Source organism: Mercenaria mercenaria, chromosome 11 (assembly GCF_021730395.1).
Source record: "Mercenaria mercenaria strain notata chromosome 11, MADL_Memer_1, whole genome shotgun sequence".
Lineage (NCBI taxonomy): Eukaryota > Metazoa > Mollusca > Bivalvia > Venerida > Veneridae > Mercenaria > Mercenaria mercenaria.
In genome coordinates, this window is record NC_069371.1 from 12,262,746 (window position 1) to 12,276,998 (window position 14,253).

At 35.1% G+C, this 14,253-nt stretch overlaps 1 protein-coding gene across 1 annotated transcript; it reads left to right on the forward strand.

Annotated features, from left to right (window-relative positions):
- The first annotated feature begins 9,328 nt into the window (after positions 1-9,328).
- Positions 9,329-13,972, forward strand: LOC128546694 (uncharacterized). The gene is made up of 3 exons (XM_053517947.1): positions 9,329-10,748; positions 10,887-12,224; positions 12,318-13,972. Exons 1-3 carry the CDS (start codon positions 9,329-9,331, stop codon positions 13,970-13,972), a joined length of 4,413 nt encoding a protein of 1,470 aa, XP_053373922.1.
- Positions 13,973-14,253: the final 281 nt, after the last annotated feature.

Consider the following 14,253-nt stretch of genomic DNA (forward strand, 5'->3'; position numbering starts at 1 on the left):
AATTTATGTCTTATGGTTTTATATTTTATCACGTATTTTCACTCTGTTTCGAGGGAAAAGGTACGAGTTCAGGCCCTATCTCATACATACTAAGCAAGTGAACATGTCAAATGATGTTTTTTTTCTTCGGATTAGAGTTCTTTCAAGGATTAGGCAAGACTAAATAGATTATTAGATTTTCATCCCCATCCCCTAAATTTGATTTCAAGAAGGAAGTTGCAAGCCTAGGGGTCCGGTAACCGATCCTCTAGACCTGGAGTCTAGAGGTCACAGGGCCTGGCCAAGGGGGCTTGTGTTCACCTGCACCCTCCCTCGTCTGGCTAAAAAGTGACCTATAGTCATCAAAGATACACCCTACTACTTTGTCAAAGGAATAATATTTCTCAAAATTTGACCCAGAAACGCACCAGAGCCCACCATAACGTACCTGTATTTCAAAAATTTCCAGGGGAGAGACCCTCCTGAACCCCTCCCTTTATATGGGCAGAGGCCCCCTCAAATACCTACCCGCTATCAGCGTTCTAGACTGTTGCCCCCTCCCCCACCCTCCCCACCCCGACAAAAATTTATGGGTCAGGTAATCAATAAACATGTAATATTATAAGGGCAGTTCCAGAATTAACAGTATGGTGGGGTCAAAGGGCACTTCTTGAAAAAAAAACACCACCGATAATTTTTTATTTTCCTCCAACTCCACCACCCATGATTTTTAATTTTTCTCCAACCCCACTACCAATATTTATGAATTTTCCACTAACCCCCGCCACCCATAATTATGAAATGTACAAAAATCGAAACATGGAGAGAGCTATTGTTATAAACAACGGCGGTAGTATTTAACGTTTTCCCATTTTATATCTCAAAAACGTCAAAGAGTCACCAATTGCTCCATTCCGCTTCGAGAATTTGCCGTTAGAATAGAAAAATGTCTGTACCCCACCCACTTCATTTATTATAAGATCATCCGTAAAACTTGTTACTTTACCGCTTCCGACCTAGCACTTCAAGGAGAGAGCGGCCAGAACAAGTGAAACAATTGTCATTACATGCCTGTTAGTGTTTAAACGTTAACATCTTTTCTTTTTGAAAGTTGAACACATAAATATAATATTAAGAACTCGAATGAAAAAAAAAATTATAAAGTCAAGCTTTTAAGCATGCATTTTCATTCGGTTGTAGAGCATATGTGTTTATAATTACACATAAAGTTTCAACACAGTAACGTTTCTGGTGCACGAACGTATAACGCCAATACGTAATTTTCTATTAGCACGCGGTCATTGAAGGCACGTGCAGTTTCCCGCCAAAATACAAAGGAGAAACGTTTGCTTTCGTATCTATCAAGAAGTCCCGATATTTACGCATATTTAAGTCGGATTTTCATTAGTTTTATTATTCATGTTTCTATCGTTCACATCTCAGGGCGGGTGATCACGTGACTTTTGTTTATGATCACATTGCGTCCTCCTTAATAGCTGCCCCCATGTACCAGAAGGTTTTTTGTATTTTTCTACAATTTCTCATTATATTTGAATATATTTTACCGACCATGTTCCACCTAACAACCTTCCGGTTCCAACGATGTATCATGTTACTATGTGAGTGTTGCCATTTTTTCATTTACCTTGCAGAGATTTTCGAAGCGGTGATTTTTGTCTTGAAAAAGTGTGGTCACATTGAGACCCAAGTTCCAAAAAATACATTTTATGCATTTTAAGTTTTTAACGGGTTTGTTGTTGGTAGAAATCGACTGAAAATGCACTGCAATCATGTAGTTTGCTTCACACGCGACTTGTAAATGTTTATGCATGTTTTCTACAATGTTCTAGGGATTAATGTCTGAATGGTCACATTGTGTCATGGTCACATTGTGTCCAATAAATTTTAGAAATAGTATATATAGCAAGTAATTCCAATCTTCTACATAATAATTAGTCTTTTCAAGTGTTTTAGTGTTGCAATTCATTAAAGGAATAAACGTACTTAATAGGTAATCCAGAAGCACTTTCGAGCTAGTCACATGATGGCTAAAAGAAATAAAATCATTTTTCTCAAGATTTTTTTCCAAAAAGTCATTTTCAATTTTCTATAGCTAGTTCCTGTTTTTTTCTACATCATTCTGGACCTATACTTGACATTTCATACCATTTTCAAAGAGACTTTTTGCATTTATAGAAAAGTAAATGAGCTTTATTACACTGATTCCACGTAAGAGTGTTAAAATTGCCTAAGTTTGCGTCGCTAAACCTATTGTAAGTTGTATTTAGACTCTTTTGGAATCATTCTCAAAATGTTTTCATTCATTCAAAATTCATCATCAATGGCGCATAATTTTTATTGTCTGTGCATGCAAATATATATTGTCGCCAAAGCATAAATTAGATACGTTACCTTCATCTGTTAAATTACTATGTAGTGAAACAACTCTGAAAATCTTATCTTTATTAGTAATGTCTATCTATTAAAGACAACATTTATGATATTATTTAAAAGTTTGATAAACTGTATGTTACTATAACAAAAGCCACATACATTATTGAATGATTGATGCATGATTTCACATTTAGCAATCTGTTTTCTTCTACTTTCCCTTACGTGAGCAGAAGAACACTGATCACTTACATGAAATGCTGTATCTTTACGTACCTTGAATTGAAAAGGAAGAAGAATTTAGATGGGTGAAACCAGATACGTGATGAAAAGATGCGTTACAGAGATTTTAAATTCAGAATGTCACATGATTCTGCGCTTTAGAAATGCATACCTGATAGAATTAATTTCATATAATCACAAAAGGTATGTAATAAATGTTTCAGAAATGAGGAGTACAACTCAAACAAATTGCTACAATCTGAGTCTGATCTTTGTGACACCTCCGTAAAACATAGTGTAATCACAGATGCCGATCAGCCTATATACCAACTGAGAGATCTTGGACATCATGTATGGCTGTAAATGCACAAATTGACACCATTTATAATGTTCTTAAAATAATCAAATACGTTTACACTGGATTTTATATCGAAATCTATAACTAAAACTTTGTATAAATCAATCGTTGTGGCAATTAATTTTCTATCTTTACCGGTCATGAATTGTTTCGTTTTTAATTATTTTTTAAACACTTTTATGCAGTAAGTAAATCTGTTTTAAATAGTGTCAGATACGTTACAAAATACCTCAGGTATTGATGCGTGCATTCGTAGTGCACATATTCACATCAGGTATGACTGAATTTGAACTGTGATATTGATAATACTACATTTGTATATAATGATGTTTAAGCTGATACTTGTGTTTAGAATCCAGAAATTACGTTACTATACTAAATGCCAGGCTGTCAAACTTATCTAGGCTTCAATTTTATTTCTTCCTTTAACACAAGAACTTTGTAAACATAAGCTTAGCTAGAAATGAAGAAGTAAAGCATGCATCCATAGTGTTTATTTCATTTACAGATGAAACTCAAAATCAATTATAAAAAGAGCTTGATAATTACGTATGTAGTTTTGGAATTTTCAATACCATTAAATGAATACGCTCTAAAATGTATTTTCAGCTAGCATAGTATGCCTATGTAGGCTTTAACTTCATACAGTTTTTTGTACTTTCAATACAACAAGTTGTATTAAACTAGAAAAAATATTTTTCACAAGATTGAAAAATTATAAAAGTGATAGTTGTCTTTGACCAATGATGCATTTATATTTATCAAATTGTAAAATTGCCTGTACAACTAAGAGGTGTCGTTTTCGTGTAAACTTCACATTTCTGGCATTTATTGCATCTATTCAGTGAATATCTGATCGTAATTCCATCACTTTCGCATCCATAAAGCAGAATACACATTCCGAATTTAAAATATCGGTAACGTATCTGGTTTCAATGTCAAAATTTTTCTTCCTTTGCCATTTCGTTTACTAAGAATTTCATGTTAGTGAAATGCGTATGGGTATTTCTCCAGATTCTGTAAGGGAAAATAAAAAAAATCGATTGCTGACTGTGAATCATCCAGGCATCATTCAGTAATGTATATGGGGTTTGTTATCATAAGATACGGTTTATCAAAATTTAAAATCATATCATAAATGCTGTTTGTTATTGGCCATAGTAATACTTTATTTTCAACCTTCAATAGACTTAAATATCTTTACAATGTCTTATAAAGATAAGATTTTCACATTTGTTTCACTTCCTAGTTATTTAACAAATGAAGGTAACGTATATGATTAATGCTTTGGCGACAATACACATTTGAATGCACGGACAATAAAATAGTATATATCAATAAATGCGGTGTATTTTAACCATCGCTCAAGTCTTAAAATTGAAGTTAGTTGAAAATACCACAATTAAGTATTGCAGTGACTGAAAAATAAGAATTACTTGTTAAACTTTACAATTGATGGCACAGTGATTTCACTATTTTCAGCACAATTATGCTTATTAGATTGATAATTATGTAATGCACTGCATTCTTTATTATTAATTTTCGTAAGTCATTAAGACATTTTAAAGAATAATACCAAAAGATTCATAATACATGTACAAGGTTAGTCAAGATTGTTGAGCAACACAAAATAAGAAAATTTTACACTCTTATGTGGAATATGTTTACATGTCTATACAAAGCCTTCCTGAAAATGCTACAAAATGTCAAGTATAAGTCCACAATGATGTAAAACAGGAACTAGCTTACAGAAAAATAAACAAAGGATTTTTTTCTTTCAGCCGTTATGTGACAAGCTCGAAAGTGCTTCTGGATTACCTATTAAGTACGTTTATTCCTTTAATGAACTGCAACACTAAAACACGTAAAAAGACTCACTATTATGTAGAGGATTGGAATTACTTGCTAAATACATCATTTACTAAATTTAATGGACACAATGTGACCATTCAGACATGAATCCCTAGAACATTGTAGAAAACAGGTATTAACATTTACAAGTTGCATGAGAAGCAAACTACATGATTGCAGTGCATTTTCTGTCGATCCCTACCAACAAAAAAACCTGTTGAAATGCATAAAATGTATTTTTTGGAATTTGGGACTCAATGTAACCACACTTTTTCAAGAGAAAAGTCACCGCTTCGAAAATCTCTGCAAGGTAAATGGAAAAACGACAACACTCACATAGCAACATGATACATCATTGGAACCGGAAAGATGTTGGCTGGAACATGGTCGGTAAAATATATTCAAATGCAATGGGAAATTGCAGAAAAATACAAAAAAAAAACCTTCTAGTACAAGGGGGCAGCCATTCAGGTGGACACAATGTGATCATAAACAAAAGTAAGTCACGTGATCACCCGCCCTGACATCTGTAGGTGCTTGTTCAACCAATTGCGAACAGTGTACGAAAATGTATATATCGATCAAGCACAGTTTCTACTGAAATATGGTTTCGGAAGAATCATGTTGAGTCATTAAAGGATACATTTATCCTGCCCTGACGCAGACAAGACTTGTGATTTCTTTGGACAGGATTTATAAAAGTTTAGTCATCCGTTTTAGGAATAATGATTTCAAGCAGTACATGTTTTCGTAAACTTGTTTTAAAGACACTGACCTCCGGATCGTACGACAACAGAAAAGGAAAACATAGATATCAGAAAATCATAACTTATTGACATATTACTTTATAGAAACACCTAAGAATTACTAGTAGTTGATTTTGCATTTTTTTCCATTCAAAATGTCGGGATAGTGTAAGTAAACTGCTATAGATTCTAATCATAAACCTTTTAATTATACTTTTTAACGGTCGTTACGCGCAAATTCCTCCGTGGTGTATTGGTCCAGACCGCAGATTTTTTTTATTGCAGTTCCGGTTTGATTCCCGACTTGAGCATGTTTTTTTTTTTTTGTTTGTTTGTTTGTTTTTCTTTCTTGATATGACATTTTAAGATAGATTAAAAACTTATGTTCTAATGTTCGAAACATGAAATAAAAACTTCGAGCGAAAATCTGGAGGCCTTTAAATGGCTAAACGCGAAAGTAACAACTTGTGATCTTTTGAACTGAGCCAGTTGGCCTGGGCATTTTCAAGATATTTATAACATATTCTCAACAAAACAATAGGCAAGTTCTAACAATGGCTGCAAGGAGTATGTTCATTTGTTTTTTGGATGCAGTAAAACAGAGTAACACCCGCTTTCTCCGTTCACATAAGATCCAAAATGGTTACTGACACAATCAAGTTTTTACTGCCCTATCACGCGCCGTAATTAGGTCACTTATCAAAGGAATCATGCACTGGTCACGCAGCGGTTCCATACAATCTTCACACCGTGATAAATAGCACCCGACTAAAAGGGATGTTCAGTAAGTACGACACATGAGGGTAGACTGAATTGTTAAACTGTCCAACAGGTCAACCCAAACAACTTTTTTCTTCGAAGAAAGTATCATTTGAATTGAGCCTGTTGGCCTGGGCATTATCAAGATATTTATAACATATTCTCAACAAAACAATAGGCAAGTTCTAACAATGGCTGTAAGGAGTATGTTCATTTGCTTTTTGGATGCAGTAAAACAGAGTAACACATTGTGAGTGAAAACTGTCATTTTTAATTTCTTAAAATGACGTGCATTAATATCATACAACAAAAGAAGCTGTTATTCAAATTTTCACAGTTAAATGATGTCTATCTCATACAAATTAATTAAAAGCAAAGGTGGGTTAATAAAAACCGCCAAAGATGCAACATTACTGCATCGACCTACCCAGACTCCTTGCAGCACGAACGACTAGGGAATTCAAATTCTATTCAACACTAGTTAAACTCAATAGCACACAATTTACAAATGACTAGAGCAATAAAACTAATACATTTTAGTCCTATCTATACCTTACAAAATAATAATACACTTTCACTGCGGTTTGAGAGACAACTGTATTTAGAGACGACAAACGTACTTTATATTAGGTGAAATACAACACGACATTTCGGCATGAACAAAATTATTTCACATACAGTTATCATAATAGTATATTAATATGTTATGAACTGTATGTGAAATAATTTTGTTCATACATCTCTGTTTAAATATTAACATGTATAACTAGTCTACTGTTAACTAGTTCAAATAATCTATAACTTGATAATAAACGACATAACCTTTGAAGTTTTGCAAAACGTAGTCGACTCGCACAGGAAAAACCAGAAAAACTCAATTTTGTTTCTTATTTGTAATTATTTTCTTTTTCGTTTTTATTTTGATTTAAAAAAAAAAGCTGGAAACCTGTACCCATTTGTCATCGCTTTTAAGCGACTGTCCAGTACCACTGAATGTTGGGTCTCATCCTTGCAAAACATCTGAGAGTAACAATTTTTACATGAACTTAAATGCGTTTTCGTAAAATAAGTATTACATTATATCGTCGTGATCGATTTTAAAATAATCTGTAAGCGTGCAAATTATACAGCTTAATACTGTATAACAATTTCAATTTTGAATATGATTTACAAAAAAAAAAGAAAAACCTTTACATGACCATGATGACTTTTTTCAGAATTTTTACATGCTTTTCATTTTGGCATTGAATTTGAATTAAGGCGATGTCGTCTCTAGTAGTGACTCGTTAGAACTGATTTCAATAAAGAAAATCTCTCATGTATAGCTCGAATTATTCGAGCGTACTAAACCAATTTGTAATCAATACCGCTAGGACAAAGGTACTCCGACTATACGATGTACCGCGGAGTGCCAAATAATATATACCAACATTTAGAATTCATGATCAACAGAGTAGACAGCAGTCTTATGCTGAACTGTCCTTTATAAAAACGATTAACGTGACAATTTACAAATGACTAGAGCAATAAAACTAATAAATGTATACCAACGTTTAGAATTCATAATCAACAGAGTAGATAGCAGTCTTATGATGAACTGTCTTTTATAATAACGATTAACGTGACAATAAAACTAATAAATATATACCAACACTTAGAAATCATAATCAACAGAGTAGATAGCAGTCTTATACTGAACTGTCTTTTATAATAACGATTAACGTGACAATAAAACTAATAAATATATACCAACACTTAGAAATCATAATCAACAGAGTAGATAGCAGTCTTATACTGAACTGTCTTTTATAATAACGATTAACGTGACAATAAAACTAATAAATATATACCAACACTTAGAAATCATAATCAACAGAGTAAGTAGTATTGGGGTCTCTTTGGGGGTAAACAAACGGGCGCCATCTTGGATGACCTAGTTACTATATATAGTAACTCATTTGCATATAAGAAATGAATTCACTGCACATGCGCGGCGGCCACTTTGAATTTCATTTTTAGAATGACATCATCTTCCTATGTTAAGAATGACCTCACTCTGATATTTATATCTCCCGGAAGTATATAGAGCTGACTTATATACCTATCTAGGGCGTGTTCGCGCACATTGAGGGTCAGGTGCTCAGCCCTAGACGGGGAGATAACTTTAAAACAAAATATTTCAAGGAAATCAAATAAATATTAATTATATTTGAACATATAGATTTATCTATAACCTAAATGAATAAATACATTGTATGGTAAACAAAGAACTTATTAAAAATAAGCATAATATTTATCACATTTTTAATTTAAACCATTAAGCTTTATTTAAGATAGCTAATTTAGAAGTAACGTTAACTGAAAATAAAGTATTACATTTTTGTCGACGATGTTTCCTCCTTGGCGTCCACTGACCAAATGACTCCAATCATAAGCGTATTATTCCTAAATGCGCATGCTCGGACTTATTTTTTACAATGACTTCATAAGCTATATTTAGATAAGGTCATGAGTGCATCAAACGTGATCATGGTCAGAATGTCTAGCGTGTGTTGATTTAAGGCCCGATAGACGGACAATAAAAAGTAAACATGTCAAATTTAATCCCTTTAAAGTCGCCACAATGTCTGGCGTTTATTTATTTAAGAGCGGATGCGTTAACAATAGCGTATTCAACTGTCAAATTTAATCCCTTTAAAGTCGTCGTAGTGTCTGGCGTGTATTTTTTTAAGAGCGGACGCAGTATAATGGATATTGATTTTATCAATAGAAGTATTGACATAAAGATTTAATCCTCTAACAAAGAGAATTGTACTTTTTTCAACTTGTCCATTCTGTGACGGTTCATGTTTGACTAGTTTAAACCAGTATTACTATTTTTAACTGACCAATCGGAATTAAGATAAATGACGTTCTTACTAAAAATACAAGCCTCGTTTTGAAATCGAGGCTTTGTGGCGAGTATATAAGAACGCGCTCGAGTCAGTTAAATCATTCTAACTTTAGAATTCATACCGGCAACATGGAAAACTTCGATACTATCGTGAATACTTTTACTGACGCAGATGAGCTGATGAATTTTGCGGCAACCTGGGGAATACAGGATTCCCCGTGGGTGCGGTTCCGTTTGTTTCAATTGAGGAACCCACAATATGGTAATGACTTTGTCGAGGAAGAGCTGAATAACATACTTCAACATTTTGGAGAGCCAACTGACCAGAACACAAACGATATGGAGTTGGCCCTGGAATACGTAAGAGAGCAGGGAGAAGTTGAAGAGTGTATTAAAGCGTTACTATTTGATGACGAGATGGAAGAAACGGCGGCTGCTTGTATTCAAGATGGGGAGAGGCGCCCTACATCACCAGGGTTACAGATAGGTGGCGGAGAAGAGCCCCAGCCGGGTCCGTCTCATAGACCCGACCCCCAGGGACTCCAGTATACAATCAGAAAAAAATCAGAAAGAACGTATGCGAAAAGTGCTGCAGTCGATCGTACTTATCAAGTCAAGATCAATGAACAGTATAGAGGAGAAAGACTAGAAGATTTGAGGCAAGGTCTCCATCAAATGTTTGACGAAGTGTTAGAGGAAGCCCGGGGCGATTTGGCAGGGAACGATTTAGGGCGTGTTGTTATACATCACCAAGGATTGCATGACCCCATTGTCGTTCCCCTCCAGCCCTGGGACGAACTGAATGCCGATAAAGTGATGGGGACTATTGAGAAAGTGCTGAATAGCAACAAAGACCTCCGTATTGATGAAAGTTTTGACATTTCAGTAGGATCCATTGATTTACCAAAAGGAGGGGCTAGACGAAGAATAACTAAACTCAAAGGAAAAAGCAATTCGTTAAAGTTAAAAACATCTATAGTCACCATAGAAAATGACGAGCAGATGTGTATGGCCAGAGCGATTGGAGTCAGCTGGGCCAAATTAAAAAGATGTACTCCGGAAGAGTGGAAAGAAGTTGCAAAGAATAGAAAGAAGAAAAGTAATCTCCAACTTATCTTAGAACACCAGAAAGTTTCGGAAAGTTACTACAAGGATCTCACCAAAAAAAACTTGAAACAACAAAAACAATTAGCATATGCAATAAGCCAGTTAGCCAGAGTGCCCACAGACAGACCAGCGAGTTTAGAAGATATAACGGCGTTTGAAGAAGTCTTGGGAGTACACGTCATAGTAATTAGCGCCATGTTGGGTAACAAATTCCTTACAAGTCCCAGTTCCGACGAGCGTCCATGCATCTACATATACTTAGTGGACGACAATCACTTCCATGCCATTACCAGTATTACCGGTTTCTTTAGCGCCATGTATTTTTGCGAAAAATGTCTTAAACATTACAACAACAAAGAAAGACACCAGTGCGAAACACACTGTATCATCTGTAAAAGAGACCAATGCCCTAAAACGGAAAATGAAGTGACTTGTGGAGAGTGTAATATGGACTGTAGATCAGAAGAGTGCTATCAAAAACATAAACAAATACCAGTACATAAGAAAGGAAAAAATAAAGGAAAACCCAGCGGAACCTCACAGTGCGACAAATGGTGGAAGTGCCCCTTATGCTATAAAGTTTTAAGATTAGATCAACGCAAGAAAGAAGAACACCAGTGCGGAGAGTATATGTGTAGTTCATGTAATGAATATGTATTGGAGGGACATCTGTGTTATTTAAGAGCCACCCCAGCAAAGGAAGATCACATACCAAAGTTTATATTTTTTGATTTTGAATGTAGTCAGGATGAAACATCAGTGTGTGAAAATGGATATGTACCTAATAGGAAAATTGATTGTAAAGACTGCCAATCGCAACAGGTATGTAAATCTTGCTCCAAATGTCAAAATTGTAGAACGTCATGGTGCGGTAAAACCACGCATCGTCCCAACTTTGTAGTAGCCCATACGGTGTGTCCAGAATGCATTGATAAAGACTTAACGCCCGAGTCTATATGTAAAAAATGCGGACCCCGTTGCGACGAATGTGACAACTCAGAACTGCCTGCTAACGAAGATGAAGGGCCATGCCCCGGAACTTGTGGGTTTAGAGAAGTCACGTTTGAAGGAATGGATACCGCGGAAAAATTTGGCGAATGGTTGTTTTCTGATCAACATAAATACTTTAAAGTTGTTGCCCACAATATGAAAGGCTACGACGGTTATTTCCTTTTAGAATACCTTATAGACCAATCCCTTAGACCCGACAAAATCATTTATAGCGGATCCAAAATTATGTATATGACGTTGGAGCAAGATTTGCATATTAAAGTGATTGACAGTCTCAATTTTTTACCCATGAAATTATCTGCGTTACCGAAAGCCTTTGGATTAGATGAATTGAAAAAGGGGTGGTTCCCTCATTATTTTAATACAAAAGAAAACCAAAATTATATAGGATCCTACCCTGAGGCTAAATTTTACGGACATGATTTTATGAGTGAGAAAGAGAGATCTGATTTGTTAGCATGGTTGAGTGAGAAAAAGAATGATGTGTTTGATTTTAGAAAAGAAATGTTAGAATATTGTAGAAGTGATGTTGATATTTTGAGACAAGCGTGTTTAAAATTTAGAGAATTATTGATGAATGCTACGGGTGAAAGAGAGTTTGAAATAAATGAGAGAGGGCAGGAAGAAGAAAAGTTAGTACGGGCCATAGATCCATTCGATTCCGTGACTATAGCTTCCGTCTGCATGAACGTATTTAGAACCAAATTTTTAGAAGAAGAATGGAAAGTAAAATTAGAAGACGAAACTGATTGGGTACCCGCAAAATTAGTAGATGGAAAGCTGTATGTATTACACGAAAATGACTGGATCCACGAAACCGAACTGACCGGAAAGGAAGTGAGAGAGAAAAAATTTGTACGTACAATGATAGCAAAAATTCCTCCTGGTGGTTACAATGATCAATATAGTAAGGTCTCTATAGAATGGTTAGAATGGCTGGCACATACTAAAAATATCAAAATTCAACATGCATTAAATATTGGCGAAAAATCTTTACCAGGTACACGATATAAATTAGATGGGTATTGTGAAGAAACAAACACAGCGTATGAGTTCAACGGGTGCATCTTCCATGGATGCCGAGATTGTTTCATTGATAATCGCGAAAATACATGTCATCCACTCACGAATCAATCTTTAGACGAACTATTAGCGTTGACATTAAAAAAGAAAGCATACATAGAACAATTAGGAATGAAATATGTTTGTATTTGGGACCATGAATTCAGAAAACAAAAGAATCAAAATTCTGAGATGAAGCGTTTCATTGATAATTTAGATTTAACAGACAGATTAGATCCTAGGGAAAGTTTCTTTGGGGGACGCACCAATGCCAGTAAACTCTACTACCAAGTTGATGAAAGGGAGCAAGTCAAATATGTGGATTTCACTAGTTTGTATCCTTGGGTCAACAAGTATTGCCAGTATCCTGTAGGTCACCCCGTCATAATAACGAAAGATTTTAATGACTTAAAGGAGTACTTTGGTATTGCCAAAGTAAAAATAGTACCACCAAGAGGTCTATACCATCCCGTCCTTCCTTATAGGTCAAATGGCAAGCTGAAATTCCCTTTATGTAGGACCTGCGCAGATACTGAAAACCAAAACCCCTGTGATTGTCCGGATGATGATAGAGCTTTAACTGGCACGTGGTGTACTCCGGAGATTCAGACCGCTTTAAGATTAGGTTATACCATTATGAAAATATATGAAGTATACCACTGGGAGGAAACCACTCAATATGATCCTAAAACCAGTGAAGGGGGACTGTTTGCCAATTACATAAACACATTTTTAAAGTTTAAGCAAGAGGCAAGCGGCTCCCCTGACTGGATACAAAATGAACAAGACATGAAGAATTACATAACTCAATATATGGAGAAAGAGGGTGTTTCATTGGATCGGTCAAACATTAGGAAGAATCCGGGTTTGAGAGCTCTGGCTAAACTATGTCTCAATAGCTTTTGGGGTAAGTTTGGTCAACGTCTCAATATGCGTCAGACAGAGTTCTTTCACGAAACGCAGGCAAACTTGTTCTTCCAATTGTTTTCCGATCCTATGAAACAACCACTTAATTTTCATATCCTTTCCAATGACATGTTACAAGTAGAATGGCAATTCAAACAAGACTGTCAGCCTGAAGATAATAAAACAAACATCTATTTAGCTACTTTTACAACTTGTTGGGCCAGACTTAAACTTTACAGTGTGCTCGAAAAGCTTAATAAAAGGGTACTGTATTATGATACAGACAGTGTGATATATGTAAGTCGCCCGGGACAGTATGATCCTCCATTAGGTGATTACTTGGGGGAACTTACAGATGAGCTTGACGGTGGGGAGTACATTGTAGAGTTTGTGTCTGGTGGCCCTAAAAATTACGCTTATAAAACCAGTAAAAACAAAGAGACGTGTAAGGTTAGGGGTTTTACTTTGAATTATAAAAATAGTCAGTTGATCAATTTTGAAAGTGTAAAACACATTGTTACCGATCCGAAAGGTTGTCCGAGCATTACAGTAACAAATCCGCATAAAATTTGTAGAGATAAGAGAAAAAGGAAAATAGTCAATCGTGAAGAAAACAAAAAATATCAAGAGGTGTACACAAAACGTAGAAAAATAGCAGATTTTGACACTGAACCATATGGATATTAAGTTAGATACAATGTATTGATGTTAATATGTGTTGAAATTAAATTTCTGTCATTTGCATTTCAAATTATGTCATCTGTGTTAGTGTTTCTGTTATCTAATTTTTAAGTTTTGTCTACACACTGTTTTTTATTTTTTGTCTATGATGATTCAGAGAATTGTATAACTTTGGTATTGTTTTATATCACGAATAAAATATGTAAGAAAAAACTGTCTTCTCGATTGTATTATTCCAATTTGTACATAAGAATATGAATGCTACCGACTCTCACGAGCCTGAAAGG